The sequence below is a fragment of the Anabrus simplex genome, chromosome 3 (genome assembly GCF_040414725.1).
Source record: "Anabrus simplex isolate iqAnaSimp1 chromosome 3, ASM4041472v1, whole genome shotgun sequence".
Classification (NCBI taxonomy): domain Eukaryota; kingdom Metazoa; phylum Arthropoda; class Insecta; order Orthoptera; family Tettigoniidae; genus Anabrus; species Anabrus simplex.
In genome coordinates, this window is record NC_090267.1 from 499,690,274 (window position 1) to 499,701,089 (window position 10,816).

At 41.0% G+C, this 10,816-nt stretch overlaps 1 protein-coding gene across 1 annotated transcript in view; it reads right to left on the reverse strand.

The window, feature by feature from the left end:
- Positions 1-9,402, reverse strand: part of Ufsp2 (UFM1 specific peptidase 2) — a 93,983-nt gene extending 84,581 nt beyond the window's left edge. Inside the window, exons 1-2 of the mRNA XM_067143664.2 lie at positions 9,293-9,402; positions 8,355-8,612 (exon numbers count right to left, since the gene is read on the reverse strand). Coding sequence (XP_066999765.1) covers positions 8,355-8,612; positions 9,293-9,334 — 300 coding nt within the window. The 5' untranslated portion in view covers positions 9,335-9,402. The remainder of the gene's footprint in view (positions 1-8,354; positions 8,613-9,292) is intronic.
- Positions 9,403-10,816: the final 1,414 nt, after the last annotated feature.

A 10,816-nucleotide genomic window follows, 5' to 3' on the forward strand; every position in this document is an offset into this window, starting at 1 on the left:
CCAACATAAAAAAAAAAAAAAAAAATATCAGGCAAAGGAAGACGAGGGCCACAAAGGGCGTTAAAATTTAAGACTCCCTAGGCCTTGCAACCTAATACCATCGGGGTCAGAAAAGAACAAGAGTGGACCAAGGCAAGTTGGACAGGATAGATGAAAGTGAGGAGCCTGGCACAAGTAAGTAGAAGCAATGCCAGGACTCAGCTCAAGGCCCTGCCAACCCATGCTCCCAAGTTGAGAGCCTCTGGGGCCCCTTCTAGTTGCCTCTAGCAGTAGGTAGGGGATACTGTGGGTGTTAGTCTGCTGCCCCCCACCCACAGGGGGATACTGAGAGAGATAGAGAGAACGAGCATGTGTGTGTTATTCGTTCACATTCCGTTGTATTGAGAAGGCCAAAGTGAAACCAGTTAAAGCTGTATCAGAATGCCTGAAAGACCTTTGGAAACCTATACTTGGTGACTAGCATGTCTTCTTTTTTTTGTTTTGCTATTTGCTTTACATCGCACCGATAAAATATGTCTTGTGGCGACGATGGGATAAGAAAGGCCTAGGAATGGGAAGGAAGCGGCCATGGCCTTAATTAAGGTACAGCCCCAGCATTTGCCTGGTGTGAAAATGGGAAACCAGGGAAAACCATCTTCAAGGGCTGCCAACAGCGGGGTTCAAACTCACTATCTCCCGATTACTGGATACTGGCCGCAATTAAGCGACTGCAGCTGTCAAGCTCAGTATATTATTTCTTCCTAAGTGGAAAAAAGTAAGTAATGAGCATTACAGTTGCACAATGAAGAAGCATTACAGTTGCACAATGAAGAATGTTGTTATTGATATTGTGTTAGGTTAGCCAGTAGTTTTTTATTTTTATTTTTTTAACAGATATTTTCTCTGAGGGAATATTAATATTATTGTAACAATAGCATACAGGTAGTCAGGGATCTGCATCAGAAAAAGCACATTGCCTGGTGTGAAAATAGGAAACCAGGGAAAACCATCTTCAGGGCTGCCTCCACTTCTCTTACCCTCCGTAGCAGAGTCCATTATTCTCCTAGGTAACCTATCCTCCTCCATTCACCTCACGTGACCCCACCTCCGAAGCTGGTTTATGCGTACAGCTTCATCCATCGAGTTCATTCCTAAATTAGCCTTTATCTCCTCATGCTGAGTACCCTCCTGCCATTGCTCCCACCTGTTTGTACCAGCAATCATTCTTGCTACTTTCATGTCTGTTACTTCTAACTTATGAATAAGATATCCTGAGTCCACCCAGCTTTCGCTCCCGTAAAGCAAAGTTGGTCTGAAAAAAGACAGATGTAAAGATAGTTTCGTCTGGGAGCTGGGTGCTGATCGCAACTGCGAACTCACTGCATTAGCTTTACTACACCTTGATTCAATCTCACTAACTATATTACCAATCTGGGAGAACACACAACCTAAATACTTGAAATTATCGACCTGTTCTAGCTTTGTATCACCAATCTGACATTCAATTCTGTTGAATTTCTTACTTACCTACTGACATCAATTTAGTCTTCGAGAGGCTAATTTTCATACCATACTCATTGCACCTATTTTCAAATTCCAAGATATTAGACTGCAGGCTTTCGGCACAGTCTGCCATTAAGACGAAGTCGTCAGCATAGGCCAAACGGCTTACTCAATTTCCACCTAACTGAATCCCTTACTGCCATTTTATACCTTTCAGCAGATGATCCATGTAAATTACGAACAGCAAAGGTGAAAGATTACAGCCTTGTCTAACCCCTACAAGTACCCTGAACCAAGAACTCATTCTACCATCAATTCTCACTGAAGCCCAATTGTCAACATAAATGCCTTTGATTGATTTTAATAATCTACCTTTAATTCTATAGTCCCCCAGTATAGTGAACATCTTTTCCCTCGGTACCCAGTCATATGCTTTCTCTAGATCTACGAAACATAAACACAACTGCCTATTCCATTCGTAGTATTTTTCAATTACCTTTCGCATACTGAAAATCTGATCCTAACAGCCTCTCTGTGGTCTGAAACCACACTGGTTTTCATCCAACTTCCTCTCAACGACTGATCGCACCCTCCCTTCCAAGATGCCAGTGAATACTTTGTCTGGTATACTAATCAATGGATACCTCGATAGTTGTTGCAATCCTTCCTGTTCCCTTGCTTATAGATAGGTGCAATTACTGCTTTTGTCCACTCTGAAGGTACCTTACCAACACTCCACGCTAATTTTACTACTCTATGAAGCCATTTCATCCCTGCCTTCCCACTGTACTTCACCATTTCAGGTCTAATTTCATCTATTCCTGCTGCCTTATGACAATGGAGTTTATTTACTATCCTTTCCACTTCCTCAAGCATAATTTCACCAACATCATTTTCCTCCTCCCCATGAGCTTGGCTGTTTGCAACACCACCATGATGATTTCTTTTACACTGAGAAGATGTTCAAAATATTCCCTCCACCTCTCCAGTGATTCCCTGGGATCTATTATGAGTTCACCTGAATTACCCAAAACACTGTTCATTTCCTTTTTCCCTCCCTTCCTAAGATTCTTTATTACTGTCCAGAAAGGTTTCCCTACTGCTTGACCTATCCTTTCCAGGTTATTACCAAAATCTTCCCATGACTTCTTTTTGGATTCAACAACTATTTGTTTCGCTCTGTTTCTTTCATCTACATACCAATCCCTGTCTGCCTTGGCCCTTGTTTGGAGCCATTTCTGATAAGCCTTCTTTTTACGTTTACAGGCTGCTCTCATTTCATCATTCCACCAAGATGTTCGCCTTTTCCCATCTTTACACACAGTTGTTCCTAGGCATTCCCTTGCTGTTTCTATTACAGCATCCCTGTATGCCACCCATTCACTTTCTATATCCTGAACCTGCTTAGTGTCTACTGTTTGAAACTTCTCACTAATCATATCCATGTACTTCTCTCTAATTTCCTCGTCCTGGAGACCTTCTACCCTTATTCGTTTGCAGACAGATTTCACTTTCTCTACCCTAGGCCTAGAGATACTTAGTTCACTACAGATCATCGAAAAATCCGCGAAAGACTCGTACATTCCTAACAGATTTCCTAAATTCAAAGTCTGTTAAGATATAGTCTATTATGGATCTGGTACCCCTAGCCTCCCATGTGTAGGGGTGAATAGCCTTATGCTTGAAGAATGTATTCGTAACAGCTAAACCCATACTAGCACAGAAGTCCAGCAAACGCTTCCCATTCCCATTAGCTTCCATATCTTCCCCACATTTACCAATCACCCTTTCGTATCCTTCAGTTCTATTCCCAACTCTCGCATTGAAATCGCCCATTAGCACTATTCTATCCTTGCTGTTGACCCTGACCACGATGTCACTCAATGCTTCATAAAACTTGTCAACTTCATCCTCATCTGCACCCTCACATGGTGAATACACGGACACAATTCTTGTCCTAATTCCTCCCACTGACAAATCTACCCACATCATTCGCTCATTTACGTGTCTAACAGAAACTATGTTGCGTGCAATCGTATTCCTGATAAAGAGCCCTACCCCAGACTCTGCCCTTCCCTTTCTAACACCCGTCAAGTACACTTTATAATCTCCTATCTCATCCTCTTTATCTCCCCTTACCCGAATATCATTTACTCCTAGCACATCCAGATGCATCCTCTTTGCTGACTCAGCCAGTTCTACCTTCTTTCTTCCATAAGCCCCATTAATATTGATAGCTCCCCATCGAATTCCATTTTGTTCGCCAAGCAGTTTCCAAGGAGTCCCTCGCCTGTCAAATGGGAGTGGCACTCGATTACTCCCATAGGTCCGAGGCTTGCTTAAAGTGTTCTGAGCTTGGTAAATTCATGAAGCAGGATGCTGCCCTACTTGCACATAGTCCAAGTGAGGATCTCTCCTCTAACGGGTTATGGACCACCAGTGAATTGTATAGTCTTAGCCGCCTGAGCACAAGGAGGGCCACGACTCAGAATATGTCCGAGATGCCCACTCCCATTCCATAGCAACTAGTATCCCGACTCTCAGGACCACGTACTAGGCCACTCAGCCGTTGCCCATGCTTCACGAACTAGGACGTGACTACAGTAACCCACAAACATGAACCATGAATATAAAGTTTTAAAAATATTTACATTATAACAATCAAGGGAGAAAGGGTGTAGTGCTCGGCGTCAATGTTTGTAACCAAAAATTAATGTCAATGGTTGTTAACTATACAGTATTTACATTGTCCAATTGAACGGTTGAGAATAAAGTTTTAAAAATATTTACATTATAACAATCAGGGGAGAAAGGGTGTAGTGCTCGGCGTCAATGTTTGTGACCAAAAATTAATGTCAATGGTTGGTAACTATACAGTATTTACATTGTCCAATTGAACAGTTGAGAATTTTACAATTTATATACATATTTACACAAGAGCAGCTTGGTGAGCAAGGATATAAAAAAATCTAGTTACCAAGTGCGTCCTGTTGTTTTAAAGGTTGGAAGAAGAATGTAGCATTGACATTTCAGAAATTTGCAAGTGGTTTATCTTAGTTAAAATCACCGGGGGTAGGGAAATATTCCATAGCCAAATGAGGTTTATAGGCATCAAGCTGAAAGTTGTCTGGTTGCAGCACCGAGATCGGTACGGAGACTGATCAGTGTGGATGGAGACTCGTGGGTATTCATTGCGTTTGAATGGCAACAATGATGACAGTTGTTTGTAGGTAATTGCTTATTAGGAATATGTTGCGGGTTGAAACTTTCGCTTATTCTTTTAGTTGACTTCTGTAGCTTCGAATGTTATGTGAAGATATCGGTGTGAGATGCCGGTGAGACTAAATTGATATTATTCCGTGGAAAAAAGTATGACGGACCTCGGGATGAAGTTATTGTTTTTTGTTGCTGGTGTGGTGAAACAGAATAGAGTTGCTTGTGTTGTGAACTGCAGTGGAGAGATTAGAATGTATACGGTAACTGCAGAGTCAGAGCGTTGTAGCTGGGATGAGGCATCTTCTCATTCTGACTGCTAAGAGGAGCCATAGTGGCATGCCATATTTGTGCCGATGTGGGCTGGGTTCTGGCGTGTTGTTGAAAGTTTTATTGTATGAAGTGGAAGTTATCTGATGTGTCGCTGAGAGGTAATTGTTGATGAGTATTGGTGGACTATGAAGGAGGCTCAGTCGGTAATACGCACATGCGGTTGGCAAACCTTTTAGCATCCTAAACTCATACCTTCCTAACAGATTTCCTGAATTCAAAGCCTGTTAAGATATAGTCTATTATGGATCTGGTACCCCTAGCCTCCCATGTGTAGCGGTGAATAGCCTTATGCTTGAAGAATGTATTCGTAACTGCTAAACTCATACTAGCACAGAAGTCTAGCAAACGCTTCCCATTCCCATTAGCTTCCATATCTTCCCCACATTTACCAATTACCCTTTCGTATCCTTCAGTTCTATTCCCAACTCTTGCACTGAAATCGCCCATTAGCACTATTCTATCCTTGCTGTTGACCCTGACCACGATGTCACTCAATGCTTCATAAAACTTGTCAACGTCATCCTCATCTGCACCCTCACATGGTGAATACAAGGACACAATTCTTGTCCTAATTCACTCCAACTGACAAATCTACCCACACCATTCGTTCATTCACGTGTCTAACAGAAACTATGTTGCGTGCAATCGTATTCCTGATAAAGAGCCCTACCCCAGACTCTGCCTTTCCCTTTCTAACACCCGTCAAATACACTTTATAATATCCTATCTCTTCCTCATTATCTCCCCTTACCCAAATATCACTTACTCCTAGCACATCCAGATGCATCCTCTTTGCTGACTCAGCCAGTTCTACCTTCTTTCTTCCATAAACCCCATTAATATTGATAGCTCCTTATCGAATTCCATTTCGTTCGCCAAGTTGTTTCCAAGGAGTCCCTCAACCTGTCAAATGGGAGTGCGACTCCATTACTCCCATAGGTCCGAGGCTTGCTTAAAGTGTTCTGAGCTTGGTAAATTCATGAAGCAGAATGCTACCCTACTTACACATAGTCCAAGTGAGGATCTCTCCTCTAATGGGTCATGGACCACCGGTGAACTGTATAGTCCTAGCCGCCTGAGCACAAGGAGGGTCATGACTCAGAATATGTCCGAGATGCCCACTCCCATTCCATAGCAACTGGTATCCCGACTCTCAGGACCAATTACTAGGCCACTCAGCCGTTGCCCATGGTTCACGAACTAGTACGTGACTACAGTAACCCACAAACATGAACCATAATATATACAAATGCTACCCAAAATTTTCAAAAATTTCAATATCCTGCATGAACAAGTAGCAGTACCAACTTCTGATGCTAGGCATTTCTTGGCTTATGTTTCAACTATTAGTCTGGCAACTGGTGTCCTTGTAACATAAGTTTTTGTAATTTCCTTTACACTGCATTCCTGTGCTTCTGTGAATTTCTAAATGGCCGATGTTAAGGCGCAAACAATCTGCATTAAATTTTGCTTCAGGCCCAATAAAACTGCATCTGAAATATATCGAATGTAAAGGAGGGCTTTTGGTGACCAAGTTTTACACCAAGCAAGAACATTTGAGCGGTCTGAGAATTTCAGAGAAGGCTGGGAGGGGGGGTTAATTTGTGGAAGATGACAAACATTCAAGTTGACTGTCATCAGGTAAAACTCCTAACCTGATCAGAGAAGTGCATGAAGTTATCTGCGATGACAGACCATTGATGGCATTTGTTAATTGTGCTGGAATATCATGTGGAACAACAAGGACTGCTTACTGCATCATGGCAATGTGTCCACCCAGTGTGAAAATCTTCCTGACAGTAAACAACATGACCACTATTCCGCAAATTTCCTACTGGTTCGATCTGGCCCTCTGTGACTACTACCAGTTCCCTAAAATAAAACTCCAGTTGAAAGGGAGCTATTCTGAATCCACCAAATGGATCCAAGCAGAATCACAAGAGATGCTTAACACGCTAAAGCCTGAAGATGTGGCTCTTTTTCTTCTTTTTTTTTTTTGCAAGTTACTTTACATCGCACTGACACAGATATATCTCATGGCGAAGATGGGACAGGAAAGGGCGCCAGGAATGGGAAGGAATCGAGTGTGGCCTTGATTACGGTTGCCTGGTATGAACAATTGGAAACCACGGAAACCTGTCTTCATGGTTGCGTTGGAAGATCTCCTGAGTGCCTCTAAAAATGAGAAAATTGCTGGAATTGCTGTACTCAAGCCCAGTGGGATTACTTTTAAGGTGATGACGGAAATTAGGCATTAATCTAAGTATTCATGCTTTTACGAGCTAATTCTTGGAAATTCTGGGCAGGACTTTGTATACGGTACAACAGTAAGGTGCTAATACTTTCAACAAAAGAATGTTAAAAAAATCACAGCTTTAGAGCTGCACACTGAGTCCTTTCAGCCACTGGATTAAGGTGATGGAACCTTCCCAAGATCTACTTGTTATCCCTGGTATGAGCACAGTGGACATCGAGAGAGGGTATGCTCTACAACCACAATCTCCCAGAAGTCCCCTTAAGAAACAAATATGCACATCAGCCATGTTCAGTGATGACCAAGTTCAGTGAGGGAGGCCAAACCTCCTCAGAAAGTGCAAGTATCCAATGCTGTTTCCATTCCTGAGACAGACAGAAGCTTGCCTCTGTCAACTGTTTGGCTGTTCTTAATGATGCACGTCAGGATGAGATTTTACAGGCCAGGCTGAGTGGCTCAGATGGTTGAGGCGCTGGTCTTCTGACCCCAACTTGGCAGGTTCGATCCTGGCTCAGTCCGGTGGTATTTGAAGGTGCTCAAATATGTCAGCATCATGTTGGTAGATTTACTGGCACGTAAAAGAACTCCTGAGGGACTAAATTCCGGCACCTCGGCGTCTCCGAAGATTGAAAAAGTATTTAGTGGAACGTAAATCAAATAACATTATTATTATTAGATTTTACTGTATTCTCGAAGTAATACATTTGAACAGTATAAGTCTGGTGGAAAGACATGATAACCAGTATGCTGGAGTAGATCAGACAATCTCAGAGATAAATGTTCAGCTGCACATTTACTTTCTTTATATTGGTGCTGTTTGACTATATCGGGAGCAGTCCCTGTTGACTGTACAAGTCTAAGTGTAGAGCTTCGCAAAGTCAGCACGTCATCAAGAGCAAGAATTCTTTGAATATACTCGCACAATATTGAACCTTAAATGACAGAACCTTACTAACTAAAGTTCTGAACTGAAAGATTTCGCTGAGCAGTTTTTGAAGGTGCAACAATGATATTCAATCATAAGTTAGGTGCTAATTAGCTTATTGGACTTAAAAAGAAGATTAACTCTTACCTCCAACATCTTTCTTACAGTTTCTTTAGTTTCTTCACTACTCACATCTTCTCCAATAGTGATGATTCCACATATGTCAACTTCTGTTGGCAAATTGTGTACAACACGAGAATGAGCCTCTGTAGACCAAGTTTTGATATCTTGTGCACTGGCATTTTCAAGCTTCAGCTCAATATTGAATCCAAGTACAAGCAAAGAGTTATCATACATAACACCAAAGAGTGAACCAGAGCATTTCTTCTTCACTTGGCTGATTCTCTGAAACAAGACATGATGGAACACTCAACTGATGATGTAAACCCTTAACTGTATTGATAATTAAACTAAATTAAATATTTTTCTATCCTGTTATTGGTCCTACATCCCACTAACAACTCTTTTAATGGATTTTCCCTATAATTATTACATTTCAATGTAGGTTCAATGAAGTATCAAAGCTCAAGTCGTTTATTTTATCAAAATTAAAAGGCTGGGAGTAATGTAGCCATATATTTTCAAATGGAATGCAATTTTAAATTCACACCATATGGAAATTGTAAAGAAAGTAAGAGCACTTTCGGTGTGGTTACAGATAAGTTATAACAAAGAACTGAACAAACCGAAGATAAACAAGATACAAACAGTAGAGTTATTAGCACGAAAAACCAGCAGCAAAATCTGGGACAATTTCATATGCAGTACAACAACGCGGTTAAAAAAATTGCATATTGTATAAGCTCAATATAGGCTACAACTCAAATACCTTAACGAATTTAGCAGCAAATAATACATATTTATGCCCAAAAACGATAGTAAAATACAAAAAGAAACATCTCCATAACCATATTGTCTTGATCATCAACAATTTTTTGGAAGTAGTTCACAATATTTCTTTCGATAGTATATAAACAACGTCTTAACATATGGGATTTAAAAAAAAAACTGTCATGAACACTTACATCAATTAATGTATTTACAATTTTTAATCGTGGTGGACTCATGTTGAGAATTGGTTATGTTTAGCTGTCAACAAGTTTACAGACACGCAAAACAAAAGAGCAACTTCCTGCCATGCGGGAAAAAGCAAGGAGTTTACAGACGGTAAACCCACTGCCTGCCCCATCACTGGTGAATCTCACCTGGAATGGCAGCAACGAGCTGAGCCAGCACCTCTGGCTGTGTCACCGCCATATTTGAATCCGCATGAACAAATTGGCGTGGTTATGAAACGAGTATACAGGCTACAGGAATAAATTACTACTTACACAGTTTTTTTTAGTTAGGAAAGCATTGAAAGGAACATACTTTATTTTTAAAAGGGTTCTAATGTAAAAGATATACATAATTACAAATTGTATTAAGAAGGAAAATCAACACATTTCCAGCAATTACAACCAAGTCACAATACGCTACCATTAAATGTATTATTAGCACTAGCAAATGTATCCGTACTTCACTACGGTATTTTACATTGTATTCAGATATCGAAGTAAATTACTGTACAAGCAGTGAAAAGGATTTTTTTTAATGCATGTATCTTTAGTTTAGCATGGGGAGGTCACCGTACGTTCTTTCCAATGTAAAGTGTGAGTTGCGGAGTTGTGATGATAACGGCAGGCTCACTTGCCTACTGCCATTCACAATGGAGATGCGAAGTTTATTTTATAATGGCGGGCTCCATAGCCACAATGGATTTGGATGGTTTTCATTACAATCGCAGGCTCCCTTTCTTACTTCCAGACATATTACGGTTGAGGAAATTTTATTATAATGGCAGACAACTTCCCTACTACCAGTCAAAATTGAGTTGTGCTATTATCATTATAATGACAGGCCCCTTTTCCTAATGCCAGCCAGCTTACTGCCAATCACACCGAGTTGGCAAGATTCCATTGAAATAGCAGGCCACTATACCTAATGCCAGTCACATTTTAGATGGGTACATTTGTTCACAATGGAGGAAACCCTTGCCCACAGCCAAACACAATCGAGTAGGGAATTTTTGAACAAAATTCCATGCTCCCTTGCCCTCTGCAAGTGAAATGGAGAAGGGAATTACTCTTTACAATGGTGGGCCCTCCTTACTAATGCCACTTACACAGGAGTTGGAAAAGGACCCCATACCTACTGCCAGTCAAAGTCGATGTGGGGAGTACTGATTACAATAGCAGATACACTCTTTCTTTCTCGCTACGAATCGACATCAATATACATTAAGTGCTGCTAAACGGTACGTCATATCGACAAACGGAATGTACCATAAGACGCCGTATTTAGCAGTCTAAATAGCTGGTCCTATGATATTTTCTTGCAACTCATCAATAGGGTGAAATTTGGGCAAGATTGTCTCAAAGTGCATTACTTTACGGATGATTATGTGACAGCTACAAACATAGCATTTGGTTCATATACAGCTACTGTGTGGGCCAATGATCGTGTAGAATTTGATGATTCTATCTTTCCTATAAGTAATTCGAAGTAAG